General features: G+C 43.0%; 1 protein-coding gene across 1 annotated transcript; it reads right to left on the bottom strand.

Annotated features, from left to right (window-relative positions):
* Positions 1–1,865: 1,865 nt before the first annotated feature.
* LOC119165359 (anoctamin-5) lies at positions 1,866–24,338 on the bottom strand. Its single transcript, XM_075894561.1, has 13 exons — positions 23,266–24,338; positions 20,153–20,212; positions 19,852–19,925; positions 17,909–18,175; positions 15,184–15,282; positions 13,938–14,015; positions 12,150–12,307; positions 9,379–9,485; positions 6,857–6,912; positions 6,244–6,300; positions 5,631–5,695; positions 3,509–3,643; positions 1,866–2,481 (listed from the first exon to the last, which is right to left on the bottom strand). The coding sequence occupies exons 1-13, from the start codon at positions 23,333–23,335 to the stop codon at positions 2,208–2,210; spliced, it is 1,500 nt and encodes a 499-aa protein (XP_075750676.1). The 5' UTR covers positions 23,336–24,338; the 3' UTR covers positions 1,866–2,207.
* Positions 24,339–24,457: the final 119 nt, after the last annotated feature.

Here is a 24,457-nt window from a genome sequence, read left to right as displayed (position 1 = left end):
GCATGAACTACAGCATAATTATTGGTATGTCAACTTCATCCAGTGTTGTTTTAAGGCTTGTTTCGTGTTTAAAGTTGCAGTACTGAAACTGATGAGGTCAGACTCGAGCGAAAGGAAAGTGCCTCTCGCTTTTTCGCCTCAAGAAGACGTACATCTGGAGTCCTTACTAGCCGTACAACACACGCTCGAAAAAAGTGAGAAAAACAAAAAGAAAAAAACGGCCGCGTATTTGCCTGCCTAAATGTCTTCTTTCGCGAATTGCGTCTCACTTTCAGCGCCGCCAAAGAAACACCAGGGTCACTTGAATGAAGTATATATGTATTTTTAGTAAAGAAACACATCACCTAATACTTGCGTATTGATGTTGCACCTCAGGTATGCGTATATTTGCTTTTTGATATTCAGATGCCTGAACGCAGCACACCGTTAAAGATAGCTGGGCTACCTGCAAGTGCCTAAACTTGGGCCGGGTGATTGAATCGTGTGACAGACAGAACGACAGATAGACAGATGTACGCACCAAAATAACTGCTTTCTACTATCCCAAGAAATACTATCGCCTCTAAAAGAAATGGCATGCGGCGTTGTGCGCAAATAGTTCGGTAAAAACAGTGTGTTTCCTTCCTCAAGATTACTGTGTAAAGCTTGGTTCATTATGATAAAATAGTTTTAAATACTATATGACGGCAATATTTGATTATCTTCAAACGCGATAGCTTTAAAGACCTCGTTTCGCAGAAATTCCGGTGTCGGTTCGGCGCCGGCGGTGATGTTTGCGTAGGCGTCGGTGTCGTTGATTGCGAGCGAAAAATTACCTTTTTGTGACCGAGAAACAGAGAAAGATGTACCGAGAAACAGAGAAAGATGCAAATAAACTAAATAATAAAATATTTTTGTCCGAATGGGAATCTAACCCGGGTAGTTTGCAAGGCAAGTGTATGGTATACCACGAATCCACGCGTCTGCTTGGAAATGCAGTGAAAGTAACGTTCATGCTTTAACATCGCGCTCGTCCTGTATAGATGCTTTACATTGCGACGTGTAAAATAGCAGTAATAATGTGTGGAACGAGCGATCGCACATTGCGATCGGGCGTCAGAACATGTGATTATCGTAACTTCATGGTTTTAATTAAGCTGGTCACCCACTAATAAAGATGCACATTTTACTGCACTTATTCCCTTGAGGCCACGTAATGGACGAACAGCAAGCTCAAAAAGATTTCACACGCATAATTGCCTGTGGTTTAAAGCATGCTACCCATTACACAATACAGCCGCATGCGAAAGCTTCACTGACACAAGCCATTTTGAACTTTGTACGCACTAGGGACAGGATATCGCTATCGCGTTCAACTCCTGAAGGCGTAGATTAGGAGTCCCCAATTTTTTTACTTTATTTACGCAGTCAATGGTCAGCCACGCTATGGTCAACGAAAAACACAAATCGTAAACAACCACTTACACCAGAAAGCCATAAATATTGCAAACACGACGGTGCCTCCGTTGTCGATAACCGAGACGAACTGCAAGAAAAACGTAGGGACAGTCAGTTAATTATTTTCTTTGACTAACCTTTAATCATTCACTCGTTTAACCGTCAGTAGATTAGTCGCTATACGTAAGGTCTTTTTTCTTTTTTATTTATTTATTTGAATATACTGCAGCCCTAATGCGGGGCTATAGCAGGAGTGGATGAGTTATACAAAACTAATACAAACAGAGCAACAACAATAAAACAACAATAACACAACAAATAACTGAAATACATTACAGCAAAACATAAGAAAACATCACTATGGTATTGCAAACACGATCTTTACCTATTTTCAAAAGTTTACCTAGTAATATTCGATTCGTTGGCAGGTTAGCGGGCGCTTCCAAAAAGACTCATATTACAGTGGTGTAAGGCCCTGAAAGGTGCAAGAAATGTTTCACGAAAACTTGAGCACTTTATAGTATTCATCGATCGATATTGCCACAACTGGGCGCAGGATGACGGTGAATGGTGCGCGCGGACGTAATCTATGCAGCCTGAAGGATACTTTAAAAGGTTTTACGAATTATCGAATATTCTAATAGAAAGCTGCAGCTGGAATAAATCATTCTTGTCATAACGGCGACCATTGAAAAAAATCTGTCAGTCAACATGACCATTGCGTTAGAAGTACAGCGCTGCGTGTCTGCTTTGGGCCCTTTTCTTCTCCGTCAGTAATATTCGGCGCTGTCTTTTGTACGATGAATAAGCAACAGGCCCCAAAGAAGGCTCTTCTCGACAAATTTTCTTTGCAATACAGATGTGACTGGAATTAAAAAAATAGCTATAACTAGTACTTCCATTTTTTTCTTATTTTGTATTTCGCTAAAGGTACTTGCCCGGCGAAGTGTACACCTGTTGTACAGGTAATAGTAAGGACAGGTTCTGTTGCATGCTGGGCACATAATGAAGTCACCGGCGATGCTTTGGTTGCAGATTTCAGCGCTGAAATGTAATTAGGAGACAATGCATGGCTCAGATTCATGAACATAATCTCTAAGAGATAAACATTGAAATTCTCTAATTATAGATAAGATCAACGAAGAAAACCGAGAAAATTTTCTCCTCATCCAAAGCTCACCAAGGCACGACTCAATTGGTGGCGACAACACATGTACTCGTTTCCCGAAGCGCAAATACACAAACATTTTCCCAATGAAGAAGCACACCAACACGGCTCACTATGCGAGTTTACAGCCTCTTTGAATCGTACCTTCAGAAACTGCAGGGAAAATTCACTATCGCCAGATCCCTGACTACTCGTGCACCTGATGTGTTGATTCTTATGGTTCTTCAAGAAAAAAAAAGAGAAAAGTGAGCCCCATATGGTCTGCATTAGAGTGCGACACCTCAACAGTAGCTCACGAAGGATGAGGGTAAGGAGAGAATAAAAGGATAGGATTAAAGGTATAGAGATAGAGAGGGGGAAGGAGTGAGCGTGGTGCAGAGACAGCGCCACCCAGAAGCAAGGAGAAGATTGGAAAGATGGACACGGTCGCAGGAGTCTGAGGACGGGGCACCACTTAGCGAGAGCGCTTGTCAGCGACAGGAGATGGCGTAGGGCGAGCCAGTTGGCCAGAGCTGCGCTGTCGTCGGAGATCGCGGGGGCACAACTGGTTGGCACAAAATCCAGAGAGTGAGTCCTGATGTGCTGAAAGCCATAGTTTGTCACCCAAGCTCGGTGTTTCAACTTTGGCTCATCGAAAGGGCCGTGGATGTGACTGCAATGCATTTGCTGGCAGCCAACCTTCAGTAACCCAAAGTGACGAAGTCAAGCTATCCCACATTTCTCCTGAAGCAAGCCCTCGCATTGAGGCGATTTTGGCACGTTAACGCACTCTGGGTGTTATCGATTCGCACAGACTACGCGAACGGGCTCCAACGTGTTGCTGCCGCCGATTTCAGTTCCCACACGCTGGTATTACAAGCACACCACCCATATATAGTTGTACACTCTTTCGGTTATGCTTACGTTGGCGTGTTTGTGGACATTCCGAAGAGGCCGACGAGCGTCGTCAGCACTCCCACAGCCGCTGGAAGAAACAGCATGGACGTGTAGAAGCCGAGCCAGGCGAAGTAGAGGCCGGTCTTCTCGCCAAAATAGCGCCTGCGAGAGTGACACGAACGACTGTAATTGATAATTTTTCGTCGTATGTAACCAAATTGCAATGGCAAAGTTTTATGTGCTTTCTTAACCAATACTTGGTAGTAATGCAATAACAGTTATGCCGTTGAAACTTCTGAAATTAGTTTTTACTCTATTTAGCGATGTAATGAGTGACTTTTGTGAGCTCATAACTTAATAATGTAATGAAGTACCTCAGGCTATAAATTTCAAAAGTTTACCTATATTTTCTCAGTTATTTTTGTTTGAAGTAAACATCTTCTTGCCTTTCGACATAAAAATTTCACCTGATGACGACAGAGGAATAAGAATGGCATTGTAACCTCAGTGTAACAACTCAAACGTGGGAACGGGGCAGGTCGTAAGGGAAGCATATTTACTCGAAACCTTTAATAACTTTGCTTTCGCTTAATTTTGCGAGTAATTTCAAGATATATTAATTACTTTTCAAACAGAATGATAATGTAGTGTTATTACTCCCGACCAGATTTAATTTGCAACAAAACTAAGGTAAATTTTTGAACATTCTGGTTAATTGAAATGCATATAACACTTTTATAAGAAGCCGTTTTGCAATACCTGCAGGGTATTTTGAAGCACGCCGTCGTAATATTTCAGACTGTACCTAAATGAGTATCAGTACACGGCTTCTGTTGCAATTTGCCTCCCATCGCATGAAAATGTATGGTGGTGCAAATTCAATGCACTTTGATTGTTTTCTTAACCGTGTGTGCTACCACTTGTTGGTCAACACAATTCAGTCTCCTATTTAACTCGGATTCCTTGTCCCGAAGGAGAAAAGCGCTGATATCTGAGTTACATATGCTTTTACGCGAGCTACGAATATTCAAAATTAGCACTCGTGAAAGAGGAAAGCTGTCATCTCCGATTTCGTAACGTTATAATCCACAAGAGAAGTTATACGGGATTTTGCAAAGAAAACTTCCCAGCTGACCAAACGTTCATCTTGGACCTCTCAATCGACCTCCCTCACGAGTTCATAATTCTTTTACATAGTCCACTAGAAAGCCTTCTCGGAGTGTAGTTCCTATGGATAATTGCTGTTGAGTTACGCTCTACAGACTCCTTGATGACAGCTTCTGACTTTCGTGAACCTTCCTCTACTTTTGCGTTTCGTTCGGAATAAGATGTATGATGGAATTCTTGCAGGACTGAATGAAACTCTTCTAAGCCATTCTAGAAGATATTGATTGATTTGTAGGGTTTAACGTCCCAAAACCACGATATGATTAGCCATTCTAGAAGATAGAACACGTTAAAAATGACACAAGAGGAATGTCAAGACACCAGAAACACTAAATATTTTTGTCCCAAATTTGCCATACATGGAATCAGAAGATCCAAAGAACGATTGCTGAAGAGAAATAATTCTTAATTTCGACAATTTTGACGTCATATGTAAACCCCCCTGGTGACATTCCTTGAACTAGCGCCATATTCATGTTAATGAAAATGTCATTGCGCGTGATTATTTCAAGGGACGTTAAAAGGTACATGTGTATTCAAAACTGTGTCTCCGAAGTATTGAATTTTCGAAGACTGCCATAATATTGGACATTGATTAAAACGAAGACCTGCGATTGACACTTTACCTGCCGCATAAGGCGTTATCTGTGTGTAGGTGTTATTTCTACGTCTGGCGTGTGTCAGATGTAGAGATAAGATGGAGAGATTAAGAGCAACTCCTGGCACTGAAGTTCTCTTTGGTGCCGGGAGCACACCTTCAGTTTATTTAACTTAGCGTAGGTATCTCCCCGCTGGTGTATACTGTAATGGTTTGAGAGTAATTTTGGACGTTATCAGTTGGCACACAGACGTTTTCAACAGCAATTCGTATTATTCTATTAAGCAAGACGCAAGAAAAATTGCACGGTATCAGAGGTTTATGGGGATTGCCTGTGCTACAGAGCGCCTCTTAAAACCATACAATTGACACAATATAGCAAACCTGATGAGTCCCAACGGTTGCTGTTTGTACCAAGCTGCTGGTCGGGCCCACTCGCTGTAAAGAAGCTGTAAATAGACGAAATAGATGGTGTCATGTTGTCACGTACGCTTTCTAAAGAAAATGTGCCGCAGGAGAGAAAAAAGAAACGATAAATTTCGTGCGCTCAATTGCAGAAGTTGAAATTTTAAGGGCCCGTTCTTTTTTGTACCTAGCACATAGTACAGTACGTAGTAGCGACTCATTTTAATTTATTGGATGATTTTTTTTCGCAGTAGAGTGTTTTGATTCTCGTAATGAAAGGATGCTTTAAGCGTCACCATGTATAGGAGTTTCGCACTGCGACATACATTTGCCACATGGTCATTGCAGAAAAATAATCGACAAATAGATAGATAGATAGATAGATAGATAGATAGATAGATAGATAGATAGATAGATAGATAGATAGATAGATAGATAGACATAGATTCTGCGCGTGGCGTTGCTAGCGCTGCTATATTATTTCCTAATGTATATATTTAATATAACTTGCTAGTCATTAATGCTGCCTAACTTTATTTTGGTCTTCTTGAAGAGTGCCAATTATTTAGCGTTCTAAAATGTGCTAACTTACCCTGCGCTCGGTGGCAACTTCCCTGAGAGGATCGAAGGGTCCACTTCCAGGAGGTCCCTGTGCGATTAAAGTTAAATAAATGAGAAGCCGGTAGCAGGAGCTTTGCTGGGCTTACCGTAGAGTACGGCAATGAGGGAGTACAACGTCAGTTACACACGTGAGCAGATGCTGACGTTCAAAACCACAATTTCTCGAATACAAAATTAATGAGACTTAACAGACAATCAAGTAAAGTAATGTACAGAGTATGTTATTCGTAGTTATCTTGATATGAATGAAACGAAGTTAAATTCGTTGAATGGGTAACGCCCCCGGTCGGTAGCGATTGACGCATTCGATGCTCTGCCAATTGAGCCACGGCGGCTGTCATCCTTCCGTCCACTTTATCAGATATAGCCATACACCTAAACCTGAGAGTGTTAATCAGCACCGACCTGTTATTTTTGAGGATGATCACGTGACAAATGCTTGACCAGATGACGAAAAACATTAGAAACAAGCGGAAATTCATCAAGCAGCTGTTCTGTATGAGTTTTGAAATTTTTGGGAGGCGTTGCTATTATAGTGCGCTTGGGCTGTACTGAAATAGTATTTCAGTGAGATGAGCTCTTACGTCATGTAATGGAAAGGCTTCCAAGTAGACCTGGTCGTTCAACAGCCTGTGTATGCCTGCGATTATCAAAATAAACAGTTCATAGATATGAGAAGTTCGCGACGAAGTTCTCAAAAAGAAAAGAATGAAAAAAGTGTGAAAATGCTCAAAACAAGAACACAAGCATCCTCTGTAACACGATCAACTGCAACGACAATGTGCCGCATAATTGGCTATGCCGCACAGGTTCATCAGTCGCGTAAAGGCTGTTTTGTAGAAGTTAACATTTATTTCTGTTAAATAATTACTGCCAAAAAGAATGAGGTCAGTGTACATTGTTATCCTACAGTAAGCACGTACTTACTTCCAAATTGTACAGAAGAACACAAGATTGCCTCTTTTTAGTCTTTAGACCCTTACCACATTCAAATTTCTGTTATTTGTAGAAGTTCACTTCAGTATTCTCGTGTACCTTACGAGGCAGCGTTGAAAAAAAAGTTATGTGTCGGGCTGTTGGGTGAGTTTCATTTAGCAACGTCCAGAGAGTGTAGTTATGACGGCAACAGCTTTAACTGCCTCACTGCGTGGCCTAGATAAAACACTGCAGGTGTAAGAAGTTTTGCGAAAACACACGCGAACAGTGTCTGTCACGACGTCATGCTATGACGTCGCATTGTGTCATCAAAACTCGTGACGCGTTCTTATGGGGTGATACGATGACATAGTCAAATTACACTGCCCCTTGGTCAAATAGCTTTGTAAAACTCGAATCAAAAGTCTAATCCAAAGTGAAATCAAAAGTAAAATCGCTTGGCGAAAAGGAATCCAGCACCGCATGAGGTACAGAAATGTCACAGCGAGGGGCGATAATATTATCATTTTACTTCATTTTGTTATGCATTGTTGTATATTATTTTTTGAAGGCACCACCAAGCTCGACGCACGGCTTTCCGATAACGACATCCAAAGTAGATGTTCTCTTTCCCCGACTTGAACATTACCGAAAACAATTGTGCTCTACATTTTTGGCCCAGTATGCGATTCTATTGGGGTAAAAACATGACAACAATGAGTTGAGGGTCAGTGGACACTTAGGTATGATTTAATTAAATAAAATAATGTAGTGCACATAAAGAAATGTATTGTGACGTTTTCGTTGCTACACTCGACTGGTCAGCAGTCACGAAATTCATTTCCGCAAAAGAGCCAGAACAGTGTACACGCGGAGAGCAAGGGCAAGGGGGTGACATAATTCAAAAGTTTATGTAATGTTCACATTTTAAAGAAGGCATTTTAGATGTTTATATATGGGACACCTCAAAGTAGAATTCAGTGTCAGGTTTCGCGAAGCATATAGGTATCCAGATCTACACAAGGACTGACAAGTTGACCGCATGGGAAGGTTGAAAAATCACCTAAAATCTGTCATTTCTGCGTAGATTACCCTAAAAAGCGTTAAAAATACCACAGACCAAAAAAAATAATGCAACCACCATTCAACACTATCACAAACAGTCAAAAGATCATAAAAGAAATATGGGACGAAGACTGTCATGTGGGACCGCCAGTGAATGCTGTGCGGGCCGTACTGTCATGTGCCGGCCGCATGCAGCCCGCGGGCTGCGTGTTTGAGTACAATGCCACACAGTGTGGAGCAGAGTTATTCAATCACACCAGTTGCGAAACTGCGTTGGAAAACCCGGACACGCAATTGATCAATCCTGCAAGGGATCGCAGATGGTCGCACCACCTGGGAGCGGCAACGCGAAACACAATGAAGTGTTTATTAGTTGGTTTTTGATCAACGGCTGATGCAACAATCTACACACTTCCGCCATCTCGGCAAATAGCGTGCCCCAATTGGGATATATGAAGCTTATTGGAAGTTTTGCAACACGTGTAAAGGAATCACACTGGTGTTGAGTACCTTTCTAATACCCTATCTTGACGTATTTACAGACACTGGTGCCGTGTGGCATAGTTAGAGAGCCAGGTGTAGGGAGAAAGCTATATAGGGTGTGAAAATTGAAGGCCAGTGACTGGTTTGTAGTCTACTTTTCACCATCAAAGAGAAGAGACTCGTTGCTGTAAGCCTTCGAATGTTTTGTCTATCGCCGTACTTGAAGCATCGTCTACTGTTGAATGAGGCCTTGTAAATTAGCCGGTACACTCTTACGGAAACGAGAACAACACTGATAACAAACTAAGACACAAACTACACGTAAGGTGTTTGTGGATTTCATTACTGATTAGTCTCCCTCTCGCCTTCGTTAGTCTTCGCCGTACCTAGCTCAGGCACGCACATGCATTTGCCAAGTTTATTGCTACATTTTTTACACATAACAGACTGAAATACCCTGTGTTCATGTCAGCAGAAGCCAACGAACTTCAATTACCATGTTCCTTGTAGTATTTTCAGTAGAAAATTATACTTTTGTTCTTTCAACTTATGGGATGCATTCAACCGAAATATATGGTTCTACCATAAGAGGCTTCTTAAGTGCACGAATAAAAATGGACCAGTTGACGGAGTGTATGCTTACCTCTGTGAGATTCTTTGTCTTCATAAGGAGCTCTTATGAGCACTTCCCACGCTATCCGACTTCGAATGGCTTGCGAGAAGACGGTGTCCTTGTACTGCATCAGGTACCTGCACAGAGGTGGTAGCAGCAAGAACTGCTTTGGTCAGTACGATATCCGGACTGCTGAACTGACCAGAAGGACAGTAACGAGAAGCTCTTAATCCAATAGATGAGGTATAGCAGTCTTGCTGTTCGCCACTCCAGAAAACGCTCCATGTGCTGGCAACATTGGCCGAAAAAAAACAAAGATGGCTATGCTGAACAGGTTTAACGCGGCACTTCTGCTTGGCGTTGTGCGGAAGCTTCTTGATTGTGGTGTCGGATCGGGTTACTTCGCCGAAAGCAAAAGGGCTGCAAGCCACCTAAATCTCACACGCATAAAGGGTTTCACTGGGAAAATAGGGGAAATACTTGCGCCTTGCGCGCAAACATAGAGCCTCTTCGGTGAACTGCATCAAATTTGCTTGAAGTTGAAGAACCTGTCAAGCAAGCCCAAGGTTGGAAAAGGCAGCTGCCCATGTGTAGCAGGCCTCTGCGAAAGGTACTAGCCCTTTTGTGCTGCATTGCTACACTGCTACAGGCAAGGCCTTAACAGTTTTAGAGGTAACTGCACTGCGGCTCGTGCTGACAATAGCGTGCATCCCAATGAGTTCTTTTGTCCCGTTGGAAGCTCAATGCACAGGCCGTTCTTTTGATTATAGAATAGATGTATGGTGGGGCCAGTGCATCTTGAGATAAATCAAATCGTCGTTTCAATTGTAAGGGAAGTGCGCTCCTCTCTTCTTTTTGTTCACCATTTCATGTTATTAGGCTTATAATGAATAAGGTCCTCTACTTCCGAGCACTCGCCTGTTCTGGTGGGTAGTAGTTGATATTCAAAGCCAATATATGCACGCACACTACAAATGAACAGACGTGATATATATATATATATATATATATATATATATATATATATATATATATATATATATATATATATATATATACGCACTAACATACATGCTCGCCCACGCGATCCTTCGCGCGCGCGTTTCTGTGCGTGTAATGTACACCCATACGAAATAAAAAAAAAATGTTCGGTGGGAAGGCTTACCGCAGCCTTAATTTAACAATGCGTAGCGGCACGAATTGCGCAGAAAACGGAAACGAGCGCATATGTGAAAACTACACTCACACACGTAACGCATGGAATTTCCTAAAGTGCTTATATAAACGAAACTATATATATTCGGTGCTTAGAGAGGCCCGAATATCGGTAATACTGTACATACGCTAAATAATGATGTACTAACCGAGAACAATCAGGTCGTCGCGTGCGCATTGATTAGAACGAACTACCACAGTGTCCGTCGACTTCTTCCCAATGCGCAAGTTTCTGATTTGATCCATTCTTCGACATGCATCGTCTGCATCCTTCGGGAAGTGATTGAACGATGCGTTGCCATCTTTCCACCAGGATGTCTCGCATTGCGAACACAAAAATGGTCTCTAAATATGACTTTCTTCTTTTTCGGGTTCGCGCCTATGGCATGGCAAAGATAACAGAACTATATATATATGCGGCCACATCTCAACGTGCGCGACACGGTAGCATATATCCCCTTCCAAGGTGGACCTTGTTAGCGGCGTTTTCAGGCGCAGCCGCTAGGTGGCGAGCACTCAATCGCAGTCGCGAATGCCTGAGTTGGACGCCCGATGAGTTGAGATTTTCACTCGTTTAAGTAAGTAAGGTATTTTTGTGAAGTAACGCAACGTACCTAAGGTACCTAGCCGGAATCTGGTGGGAAAATTTATGCCATTCCGGTATGACTGCGCGGGCACATTGAGCCGTTCCGGCATGGATGCTAGCTATTTCCTCTCTTTCCTCAAACGCCTTCAGAGTGTGAAGTAGAGTTTTCCCCTATAGTCGTCAATTATGGACCATCTATCAGTCAAGCTTCGGTTTAGGTTGTCTACCTGCTCTTGCTGTAACATATGTCAATTTGCTTTTCCACAAGACTAATTTCTTGTGGCTTCTAAACTTGAGGTTATTGTATGCTACCTTCGTTGGTTCTATGGAGAACACTATCTTTAAAAAAAAAACAAGTTAGTTCGCTTGTGCAGAACTAGAACAAGTTCTAAAATGACAAAAGAGTGAACTATACCGAGACTAAACCAGTGTAGTCTCGGTAAAAGATTTATAGTATAACGCTATAATAGGGAGGTCATTATTTCGCTGCCTTACACTCTTTTTATCTTGTAAGAGTGAGTTCTGGGGAGGGCTCTGAGGATGAGTGCTCACGATAGTTGTGGTTGTACTGTTCAGAACACGTAAAGACTGGGCACTGCTTTGCTACAGTGATCAACGGAATCTGCCAGACAAGCCCAAACCATGGGGTAGAAGTTCAAAACAAAATGAAACAAAAAAAAAACAAATCCTTTAAACCCGTTAACCGTATCAGACAACTTTGGTGCAACCGGACTGTCTTTTTCAAGTCCTTTAGGAGGGCCAGTGCACTTGTCGAAAGGTCCACTCCGGCAACATCATTTGTTCCATAGCTACTAGGGTGTCTGCTATTTTTTTAGAGTGTCATGGTGTTTCTACCATTGTATCGAGACCTCCGAAATCAGCTCCAGCAACGCTCCGCTTTGCGACAGCTAATCACGGAGGCTACGCTTGTATACATGTGGGTGTGTCAAGGTGGATGCAAGTGACATGCTAAAAAGCGTCTCTGATGAGTGATGCTCACATGGGCTCCCGCTGGCGTACAAACTCGGCTGTGAAGAACTGCCTCTCGTCCGGTATGAGGGCTTTGTCGTACGGGAACGGTATCCACAGTTTGGTCCACATGTTGTCCATTGTCGTTTGTCTCGCTTCAACCTCGATCTCGGTCGAGCCTTCTTCGAGCTGCGATCACATCGAAATGCGTGCTAGGGGCATGGGTGAACGACCGACGGTGCCGTTTTCAGCTAAAGATTTATATGTGGATCAAGCTTCGCACAATGAATTTATTCTCAGTTTCACAAAACACTTGTGTTTTGGGTTTAAGAAAATCGTCAAGAGTGAATTATTCAGCTGAATAACAATTCAGCTCGTTGCAACTAATGGCAAATGACAACAACAACAACAACAACAACAACAACAACAACAACAACAAAAACAAAAACAACAATAATTATACTAATATTATTAACAATAATGATAACAACATGAGAAAACACTTCATTTTGAGAGACGCCGTTGGGAAGAACTCCCGAAATTTCGAGCATCTGGCGTCCCTAAACGTTCACTGACATTGCACAGTAGACAGGCCTCTACCATGTAGCCTCCATTCAAATGTCAACGCTGCACCCTGGATTGAACATGCGACCTTAGGGTCAGCAGCCGAACTTCATAATCACCACTTTACTGCAGCGGGCTAGTGGCAAGTGATGGCGCAAGAGTGCAGCCAGTGCTAAACGATCACTTTGTGACCACGACCTCGTTGAGTTAACCGGGCTCTTCGATTATTGTTCAAACTCGCACATTCTTCTTGCCCCAAAATTCACCTGTGTTGTATAAAGTCAGCAAAATCCGATAAGAAAGTCAGTATTGAGATTATCAATTTGTTGCGCATTCAACAAATAGTTACGCCTGTAATTTTTCAAACCTGCTATGAAACTACTCACCCTCATAGCCATTGAATGAGAGTAGCAGCCAGAACATTAGCAGTTAATAAAAGTTTCCAAACAGAGTTTTTGACAAATTTTATGGCGCACAAAGGTGTTGGTCAGAGAGCCAGGTGCACTCCCGAAAACAGGGCCGAATTTGCTGCAGATGTGGACTTTTATTTTCAAAAGCGTGCCTTTACAAACTAATGGTAGATATATGTATTCTATGTGCTAGAAATCAACCAGCCCAATTGTTCGATTCGCTTAGTTGCCGCTCCCACATACTAATATTTAGAAATGAGAAAAATTGTCAATATCTTGTTTTCTACATGGTTGATTATCACAGGTGGCCATAGTAAAGAAGGTGCTGTTATCGGTGCATCTAAACTCGGGAAATACATGTGCGGTGTTCCATATTTCTCATACCTACGCAGTAGTACAGTAACATAGCAAGGGAAAGGCACAGACAGTGTGAAGAGCTCAACGTGAAGCACTAAACATATTTACGTGATAGAAACGACGTTCAGAACTTGTAATTTCCACTTCTGTCTTGCAGAAGCAGACACTGGAAGTGGATTTAGGACTGTATAAATGTGACTTGAACTTAAGACAGTAGATATTTGGTAGTCACTTGGCTCACCATAATTAACGCAATGTAAGCAGGGTGTGACCTGTCATTCGCATGTTTAGTGTGGCAAGGACTGCTGATCCATGAGTTGCATGAAGTATTCAGCAACAGAGCAGAACAGCAGTAGCCATGGCCACGAAAATGAAACATGGAGAGAGGGGAGGGGATACAAATTCAGCTTCACCTTAAGGAGCACTTGCGTTGCTTTTTTAAGTAATGAAGGTTTATGAACATTTGGGAAAACCATCGTGTTACTAACCTTTTTAATGTCTGGCAGGGCTGGACACTCACCCTCCTCGACATGCACCGTCGGGAACTGCACCACCCTGCCCCTTTTCTGCAACATGCAAGTCAAACAGTGAAAACCCTGCCCTTTTTTTTCTGCAACAGGCATGTCGAACAGTGAGCACCCTGCCCCTTTTTGCAACAGGCAAGTAAAACGGTGAAGGCCCTGCCCCCTTTCTGTCACAGGCAAGTAAAACACTGAATGCCCTGCCGCTTTTCTGCAACAGGCAAGTCAAACAGTGAACACCCCGCCCCTTTTCTGCAACAGGCAAGTCAAACATCAAACAGTGAACACACTGCCCCTATTGAGCAACAGGCAAGTCAAACAGTGAACACCCTGCACCTTTTCTGCAACAGGCAAGTCAAACAGCGGAGAAGTTTTAGTTTAAAATATTCAAAGCGATAGCGTGATGCGTACAAAGGATGAGGATTCGGGCAACCCGAACATTGGTTCACAACCTAATGACCTCCTAGAAATTAGTGACAACAATTGAACGTATAGACTCATATAATTGCCACGTTCTAATTTTGCGACCAGGATGCATGTTACGGCTCTTTTGAACACGTGGCTGGGTTATTAAGAATGATTGCTCTCCCCTCTCTAATGCAGCATTCAATTTGACCGTAATGCGTCAATACTTGAAGTGATATCAGACAACACAACAGAGAACACTACAGTTTTTATTACAGAATAAGGCTAATAATATTGAGGTTTTAAACGGCTCATCAAACACGAAGCGTCATCGTCAGTGGCATCGTCAACACAAACGAGGGAAAACAACATGCAATGACGCCAACCTACGGCACCAAGATGACGTCTCAGATTTGCAGGCGTGAAGTAGCATTGGTCTAACAATACATATAACTCGGCGAGATAGTGCACAGCTACCGTGAATATTGAGCGCAATGACAAGAAATTCACCGTAATGAAAAGACAGGATGGGCACTCCTGTTTTCTCTTTGTTGTGAATGTCTTGTTTTTGCGCTCTAAGTTCCCGTTAGTGAAGCCACATGTTCAAAACAATGCCATGACGTACCTCCACACGATGACGTCATCCCACCATGACCACAGTGTCATAGTGGGCCTAGTCAGAGGGCACTGCTATACCAGGTGAGATGCACAAACCTTGCAATGTCTCCGATGCAAGTAGTAATGCAAAACCATCTTTGGCGCAGAAAGGTTAAGGGGGTGGGGAAGGTAAGCACAGGAGCGCGCGTACCTTGATGGGCATCCGCAGGTGAAGTTTCTCGGCATAACTGATGAGCACAGGCCATGGGGCGTGGATCTTCAGGAAGTTCGTCTTGCTGTCGCAAGATGTCTATGAATGGCGAACGTGTTTAGAAAAGAAAGGAAACATATACATAGCCGTATGCTAAGGTATCTCCCAACCTCTGCTTTACCGCGCACTACATAATATTGTCTTTGCCTTGCGATGTACCTAGGGTTTTCTTACTACTTTATTTGTGGAAAGAGCTCACCTATATACTGAATTGTTTAAAGAAAATCTGAAAGGTCTCAGTTCAATGAAATTACAAATTTAAAAGCACACTTTTTCAGAAATCTGAAACGCGCTGATACGCTGTGTATGCATAGCGTGAACAAGATGAAGTAATACTTAACACGTGGTATTATTTATAGGAAAAGAGTGTGATGTCCCAGTAAAAGAACAACTGTGCTGTTTGACATCTGTTTAGAATAAATACGCAAGGTCACGAAAAGAACGTGCACTTAGTGGATAGATAACAGGAGGGCCGTTCGTACCATCTTTCGCTTTGTCGGCCCTCTTTATCATCACCGTCATCGTCGTCATCGTCATCATTATCATCATCATCATCTTCTTCATCGTAGTCCTCGTCGTCAGCCTGACTACGCCCATAACCGGGTTGAATGGCGACACATAGGAGAAGCCAGAGGCTGCTCCTATATGCCGCCATTCAATCCGGTCCTTTCATTACGAGTTCATTTCGAGCTGTTGCATTGACGATTACTTTACTTTGGTCTGTCGGAAGTACTGCATATACGTTTGAACTCCTGCCTATCTATGAGCTCTAAACTTGCTACGCCCATTTCAACCGCAAGTACGTATTCGAAGATGAATTTTCACGTTTAAATAGGATATTCACCGAGCAGCACCGTTTCCTCATCTCATGTGAGGGAATGCTTTGTGATCACGCGTTGAGCTCTACCTCCCGTTCTTCTGTTTGTTTTCTCAATCATCGGCTTCGGGGCATTTTCTAGCTCCTACGTTTCCAGCTTCCAAAAAAATGAACATCCACATCCATAGGCCAGGGCCACTAACGTTAGAAGGACTGCCTGTGACGTAACACGCATGAGGCTGACTCTCACACTCTCTCCGAGTACGCCTCTCCTAAGGAGAGGGTTTTTTGCTCGCACTTCTAAATTTGAACTGCTTTCTCGACACTCAGTCGTGCCAAAGTTTACAGGTGTTGTGACCCTTGAGGGACCTATGAGTCAGGCTACTCGGCATTGAATGCCCATCCCATCTGGGGAGAAGGCCCTTAAAGGGACACTAAAGGGCGAAACGATTTTCCCCCCTATTACTGATTATCTCCTTCACGGAACCGAAGACATCACTCTTCGTAAGCGAGAAAGCGTGCAAAAAGAAAGTGTGGGTGGTGACGCCACTTTGCAGTTTCCGCACCATGACGTCACATATTTTGACAGCGCCTATACTGAAGTTTTCGTCGTTTCTATTGATAAGAAGAAAGTGAAATGTCTTTTGACGGGGCCATAGACATAACATACCAAGTATGAAATAATTCTGTGGAGCCACTCACACTAAATGATGATATGTACACTTTAATTTTTTTACGCCACGCATGCAGATTTTGGAGCTAAACTTGATATAAGAAAAGTGAACTTCGTTTTCTCGCATATTGTGCTAAACATATGATGGTGTAACTAACTACATTAAAGTACTTGTCACAGAACTTGTCAATTTACCCGATTTATTATTTCTCTTCAGTTTTTTTTTACAATTTATTATTTCTCTTCAGTTTTTTTACGATCACTCCACCCCTAGTTTTTCCCATGCTCTCCCTTGACAAGACTTATTAGGTTAGTTTAACCATTTGGACACATATGTTAGACTGCATATAAATGCAGGAAATGCCACATTTGATGCTAATGTTTTGGACACCAAATAAAAGAAAGGGTAGGCGTTAGAATAAACTGTTGTTATTTAAAGAGAAATATTTTTAATTACAGCATAAATAACTAACAAATCTGGGTTCCACCGGCCAAGGTATATTTCTTCACAAACGTTATTCTATGGCTCATTTAAATTACACGTACTTAGTAGTTACCTTCGTGCAGCGAGCATTTCTAAAAAAGATAAAAACAAAACCTTGAAATTCTCGCAGGAGCTCCCCACGTCCCACCTCTCGTAAAGCATGTAACTGCCTTAACCGACACGATGGCGTGTTGCAAGATATTTCAACTGCATAGAAGCTACAACAACAACAACAAAAAGAACTTCAGGCCACAGGGATGATGAATTCCGACATTACCTCCGTGCTTGAGGTCCTTTCTTTAGCAAGAGTGCACAGAAGCGGCGAAAGAGGATCGCGGCTGCAAATTAGGGCTGCCGTGTCGAAAACGGTTAATTGACCCTGATGTGTACTGACGGGGAAGTTGATGAAGTATGATTTTGGAAGAAGCAGTGCACAGAGGAAAACAAAACGCGCACACCTAGGAGACGGAAATACGAGCGCTGGACCACAACTGATGAATCCGGTAAAGTGCAGCGCTTGCGTGTCCATCTGTTATGTGCGCGTGTTTTGTATCCCTCCCTGTACATAAGTTGCGGTACATCGCTTGTATTTCCGCCCTTTATGTGCGCGTGTTTCGTCTCCCGCTGTGTGTTGCTTCTTCAAGAAAAAAAAATAGTGGAGCTTAGCTATGTGCTCACTCCGAAAGCTTACCGAGGAGTCCTCTAGTTCCAGTTCTAGTCCTTCCTTGACCAGGTTCTTCTCGAAGGTGACGCGGTGGTTTTCCAGCACGGGATCATCGAGCCTCTCGTAGGTGAGTATGAAATCGATGCGTCGCTCGCCGTCCCGAAAGTACAGGCTTCTGTGGACGTCGTCGTGAATCTGCTCGGGTTTGTCGTCCGAACCTCCGACCTCGGCTGCTCCTTCGGACGCCGATGTGGCAGATCCAGGCGTGACGGCACCAGAGACTTGTTCCGGGCTCTGAAGAAACAGTTACGATAAGTCAACTAGGACGCAACTACTATAAGACAACGTCAATTTAGCGATTGAATGGTCCTTTATATCCCTAGATCATTATGTTATTGAGTTAATGATGAACTTGACGGTGTCTGACTTCTCGTAAAAGCGTTGGAGTTTCCGGGTACACTACTGTCATGGCTCAGAAATTACCATCACCTCGGTGGGCTTTATTCGCTTATTCAAATTAGACCTTGATCGGCTGAACGAATGGATAAGACAATTCCTTAGTTGGAGATCGAGAGAGTAGCTGTAAAACTTATCACAACTGTAGGTACCTCTTCTTAAAAACGTCTTTGAACACACCTTTCATTACGCTCCAGTATGATTTTGTGAAGAATTGTTGGAGGCCGCATGTTTAGGCTTTATGAAAGCGCGTTCTATTCACCAGAAATAGGCAGATGAAACTACGATCTAAGCCTCTAACATTGTAAATATAGCCACAATAATTTTTACATAAAAGTAAATACTTAGAAAACAAAGACGTGCGGACCTTTATCTATAACAGGAAAGCAGAAAAAAAATCTTTACGATGACATAAAGGCACCAATAGTTGACCATAGCATTGTAGTTCTATTTTGTAACATTGTTAGAGAAGCACCCACTGTCGAAGCTACACTTTCCTGGGCGTCTTCCGGCCCCGCCACAGTGTTCTAGTGGCTAAAGCACTCGGCTGCTGACCTGCAGGTCACGGGATCGAATTTCGGCTGCGGCAGCTGCATTTTAGATGGAGGCGAAAATGCTGTATACAGGCCTGTGTGCTCAGATTTGGGTGCACATTGAAAAACCCCAACTGGTAGAAATTTCCGGCGCTCTCCACTATGGCGTCTCTCAAAATCAAATGGTGGTTTTGGCACGTTAAACCCCACAGATTATTATTGGGTGTCTTTGTTTTGACATGTTTGAGAATAGTTGAGCAAGAGCTTTTTTTTTCTATCTATCTATCTATCTATCTATCTATCTATCTATTTATCTATCTATCTATCTATCAAAGTTATGTATCCGTTGATAGAAAATTATTTTGATTATTGCAAGGAGTTTTATGTGTAGGCACTTTAATTCCCTAATCACCTGTAGATAAAAAGAAGGCTTGAAGTAGTCACTCCTGAACTGGCATAACCGTAAGAAATTGGTATTGTTTACGTGCGCGCGAAAAAGGGATGATCAATTGATCAATCTATCAATTAGTCCATTATTCAATTGATCAATCAATTATAAGCAAAATTTTATAATAACCAGATAGTGAATGAAACGCCCGACACGCAGCTCAAAGTCTTGAAATATTTCACAATAGTTCGCACGACTAAACAACCTCAATTTTTCAGCATATTTCAACAGCGCCAGACTACGAGTAGTTACGATGTAACTACAGATGAAGAGACAAGGACAGAAAGAGCGCTGTTTCTGTCCGCTCTTTCTGCCCTTGTCTCTTCTTCTGTTAATACGTCGTAACTACTCGTAGTCTCGCGCTTTGCAAATATGTTGATTCCCAATAACCAACTAGCCCAAGCATCTGTCTTATCAACTCCACTTTTCACTGACAAGTTCTTTTCTCATTGTTCGAAGTGAGGCAGATTCACTTTGTATTTTCGAGTTTACCTGGTTGTGTTTGGAATCAAGGGGGCGACCACATAACTCACCTGTGGTGCATCTTTCGCGCAGTCCACGATGGGAGCAGGATCTGGCGCTGACTTGCCTGCCTGGTCATTCTTGGCTGTGGGAGAGAGGTATGTCGTATTGCACCAATTGTTTTCACACCATCGTTATCAATGCAAGCGTTGCAAACCCTCATAGCAAAGCAGTAGGGCAACTTCTCAAGTTCTCAGCAACACATTCAACGATTTACAGTTATATGCCTATGATTGGAGGTGCTTCAAGTGAAAACGCAATGAACAATTTGAACTACGAAATGCTTTTTAAGGCGAAACATCCTTTGCGTACCTCCCGGGTGCTTGGTCTTCCGTAGCCGTCGCCTTGTGTGTTGCCGAGTAGAAGCTGCCGCTTGATGAAAAACAAAATTATGCATCCAGTAAACTTCTAACCTGTACTCTGTTAGTATTCTTTTGCTAGTATTTATTGTCGTCTACACACTTAACGAGTTGAATGACTGCGCATCACCTTCACCTTCTCATCACAGATGAATCACTTGGGTCCTTCAGGTGATCTTTAAAAAGCGTTACTCGAAAGAATTCAGTGGATATTAAGTTTGCGAACCGGTGTTTACACCACGATCAAACTTGCTACCGCTCACTGAACACCGAATACTCGAGCTACCACGTTGCGCGATTACCGCTCAGTGATCGCGTAACTGGATCACATCGCAACATGGTCGATGTGCATGACGCGTGGCACATGGGAGGGGCTCCTTTTTTGTTTTCTTTTTTTGTATGCCTGGACTTCACGATCTCGGCCACTTTACCTTGACGGCGATGTGTCGGTTCATGCCTTCAGTGATACGCACACTTCCCTTGCGTGTGCGGCTGAATATTTTTCGCGCGTATAATCCCACAGCAATATTGATTTCCAGCAGGTTATTTTACCCAAAATAGCTGAGTAATTAACAAAACAGGATAGTGAAAGCAAACGTAGCGTAGCGCTGCCGAGAAATACGTGTTGTTCATTTTCTCGCCTTCCGTCTTTTTTTGCGCTACTTTTACGTCATTGTGAATCAGTACAAACTAGCCCGCCTCTTCGTTTTGTTTGAAGTAAAAAAAAATACGTAAACGCCTTAGTTGTAAAATTAAATATAATTAAGCTACCTAGAGATACGTGTTCACGAAAAAGATCTGTATGGCTAACTGGAGTCAAAATGACGTCTCAACATATTTAGCCTCGCTGGAAAGTTTAGCATGGGAACACTGGTGCAGGGACTGTCCATGCATTCCACGACACAATTATAGTTCGTGTTTTTCTGCATAGCTTAGGTGCAATAACAGGCAGGACGTTTTCAGCAAAGGTCAAGCCATGACTGCTACTTCAAATCACACTTTGTAAGCTCACAGCGCATCTTTCAAGCGCCTTAACAAACTACCAAGTAATGAAAGTGTGTTACTTGGCAATGCTACTGATTCTAGCTCGTCGCATCTTCACGCTCACTGTTACAACGGAGCGTGATCTCCGAAACACTGTATAGTTTAGGATAGGACTTAAAAAAGATTTATTGTGGTCGTAGATAAGCATGGTGGAGCAAGCGCTCTTGATTGCTGGACAATGCCAAGCTGCAATTAGCAACATATATTTTCGTCTAGTTTTAGGTAACTGCAGCCCTGAATCCCAAGCAATATGAGGTTTAAGCGTACTGTTACAGGAATGTTCAACTGAGATATGTGGTATAAAGAAAATACACACACATACGCACGCACACACGCACATAGAAAAATCAGATGTACGAAGATTTCAGCCGATGTCAACACTGGGTGTCATTTTTAAGAAAGCAAACTCTTGTTTCGAGCTGAGCTTATGGGCGATTGCACAGTCAAGCCAGGTTGTTTCTTATTGGTAAATCTACTTGTTATGTTGTCAATACTACTAAATTTGCGATCAGTTTACTTATACCGACAAAATTATGCACTATACCTTGACGTGTTACGATATTTTGATTTCATACTGAATTATAAAGTTGATTTTACGTTGGATCGTACTTGTATTCGGTTACCGATCCGATATAGTCTTTGATGTTTGATTTTATGTTCGATTCTTTGTAAGAAGTATTTTTTCTTGCATATTCATATTCAAATAGATATTACAAATTTGTTATTCGAGCAACGCTAGCAATACACCACTTCAATTACGTCTGTTTGGAGTAGTATCTCTGTTTGATTAAGTAAGCATAGAGGGCGCTGATATGGGCGCGAAACTAAAGCCACTTTACGCGAAGCGTGTACAACAAAGGCGCCTCTTTACGACGGGAGGGAACGATCCTAGAAAACAAATCGACTCCGCTCGTAGCTGCTATAGAGAAAACCTTGTCTCGTCTCATAGAACAACGTGATCCTCGCCTGAAAACTTGAACACTGTATCATTCTGCTGAGAGGTGAGAAACTTTAGCTTAATAAATGTCAAGCGATTAGCACAGTATGACGGACGGCCATGTTGTCTGTTACTCTAAGTTACAAGGATCATTGTGCGAACGAGGCTTTTTGCACCTAAATGGTGAGGGCTGTCATGGGGCTGTACTTTTACGAAGGTTGTTAGTAGTAGTGGCAGAATATTTATCGAATAAAAGGAACAAAAGAATTAATTTCTGTCGGCCTAAAATGGCGACACGGCGCAGTGCCTTGGTGGCGATGAGAGAAGGATCTAACAGGAATAGCAGGAAGATGAATAAGAGAGAGGATTGTGTCTATTCTCCCGGCAACCAGGACAATTTATATAAAAAAAAAAAACTCTCTGCAGTCGCCTCCCATTGGCTCTCATAAGTCACGTGACTAATGGCCGGGATAATATTTTTGCGGGAATTTCCCGGTAACCAGGAGAATTTAACCCAACTTATTCAACGTAACCTAACGTAACCTAAACTAACCCAACGCACGCTGGGCCACGTCTGTCCAGTCTGTCCCGCAGCCTAACCTAACCTAATCTAACGTACGCTAGGCTACGTATGCCCAGTCTGTCCGGCAGCAGCCAGCGTTTCCTCTTCTCCCCATGGCAGTTAGTTCCGTGACATACGAGAGCCAATGGGAGGCGACCGCCGGGAGAAATTTTTTTGAACAACTAACCCGGTTGCCGGGAGAATAGATGCTGCAAAGAGAGAGCACTCGCCGCACAGGAGCGACAGAAAGAAAACAGAAGAGATACGAAAGAGGGGGACACTGAAAGAGTGCGAGGACGGGACACCTATCGGCGAGAGCTATGCTGCGTCAAGTGAACTCGGACGGCGGGCCGATCGGCGAGAGCTATACGCTGGCGTCGAAGATCGCGGACTACACAACCGTTGAGCACGGAATTGACCAAGCGAGTTCAAAGTTGGTAGCTCAGCAAGTTCAATATCCATCAAAGATGGGTCGCTACCGCTACGACCTTTTGATAATATACTAATAACGTGTGCCACGTACCAGTAGGCGAGGGCGCGTCATTGGCAGGTTGATTCGCAGGACAGAAGGACACACGAAGGTCGTCAGCCATGGCTCCTCCTTGTTCTCGAGTTCCACCACTGCTACCTGCCCACTGCTGCCGAATTCCAAAGAAGAAGTCTGTGCTAAAGGAATCTCTTGCCGAACTGGGTGCGTGTTACATAGTTCATTATTCGTAATTAAGACTTCGAATCCGCAATTAATTAGAATTATTGGACAAGTGGACCTAACAATTGCATATTGCAATAAATATGGGAACAATTGGCCTTCCGCTTGGCCAATCGCTTCTAATAGGTGCGTGCTATGTCCGGAAGTCAAGAATAAGAAGACGTAGCAGTCAAATGGGGCATTCTTCAAGTGTTGTGGCGTGGCGTAGCGTAGTATTCCATAGTTTTAGTGCAATAGGTTGTGTTATAGGTTATGTGCAGTCTAATGTGTGATTGAGTAGAGCCTTGAAATATTTGCATGGGCTTGCTTGGAGGAATTGACTAATTACAATAAATTTTATTCGAAATGTTCATAGACTGTCGCACCGCCTAGCGGAAACCAAGAGCGTCCTCTCAAGGATGATCAGTAGGCAGACGCTCCCAGCGCTCTCTTGTTCGGTGGTGCTAGCCTCGCTGTTAACGCGTTAGCAAAAAACGAACACAAACCACTTTGTATGTTGCTTGCATCAGTGAATATACCGGACCGTCCATGACACGATAAATCTCATTCGTTCTTGCGAGAAGTGAAGTTTTTGTCAAAGTACGTGGCAACTCGCGCTTTTGATTATAGCGCGCAGAGTACTCATATCAGCTTCGCGAGATTTTCTGCAGGCACGTTAGATAGTTAAATGTTATTGTCGAAGCTTTCCACTTAAAACTCTCCTTGTTTTACGTGCGTATAGCATTCGTCAGTGCTTTTGTTGTGTATGAATTCCATAACATTCATTGCAAGCGGAAAGTAGCGCACGCTCGCGCCGCCACGGTGGTCCAGTGGCTAAGGCATTCGGCTGTTGACCCGCAGGTCGCGGGATCGAATACCGGCTGCGACGGCTGCATTTCCGGTGGAGGCGGAAATGCTGTAGGCCCGTGTGCTCAGAATAGGGTACACGTTAAAAAAACGCCAGGTGGTCAAAATTTCCGGAGCCCTCCACTACGGCGTCTCTCATAATTATATGGTGGTTTTGGGA

The sequence above is a fragment of the Rhipicephalus microplus genome, chromosome 5, assembly GCF_043290135.1.
Source record: "Rhipicephalus microplus isolate Deutch F79 chromosome 5, USDA_Rmic, whole genome shotgun sequence".
Lineage (NCBI taxonomy): Eukaryota > Metazoa > Arthropoda > Arachnida > Ixodida > Ixodidae > Rhipicephalus > Rhipicephalus microplus.
This window is presented reverse-complemented; position numbering and strand designations above follow the sequence as displayed.

Bases quoted from the DNA above. Each gene is read 5' to 3' on its own strand.
- LOC119165359 (XM_075894561.1), bottom strand. From the start codon at position 23,335: ATGGCTGACGACCTTCGTGTGTCCTTCTGTCCTGCGAATCAACCTGCC. The intron at 20,213-23,265 runs GTACGTGGCACA...TTTTTCATCAAG, and splicing joins TGACGCGCCCTCGCCTACTG to CGGCAGCTTCTACTCGGCAA. The intron at 14,016-15,183 runs GTACGCGCGCTC...TGCATGTTGCAG, and splicing joins ACCTGCGGATGCCCATCAAG to AAAAGGGGCAGGGTGGTGCA.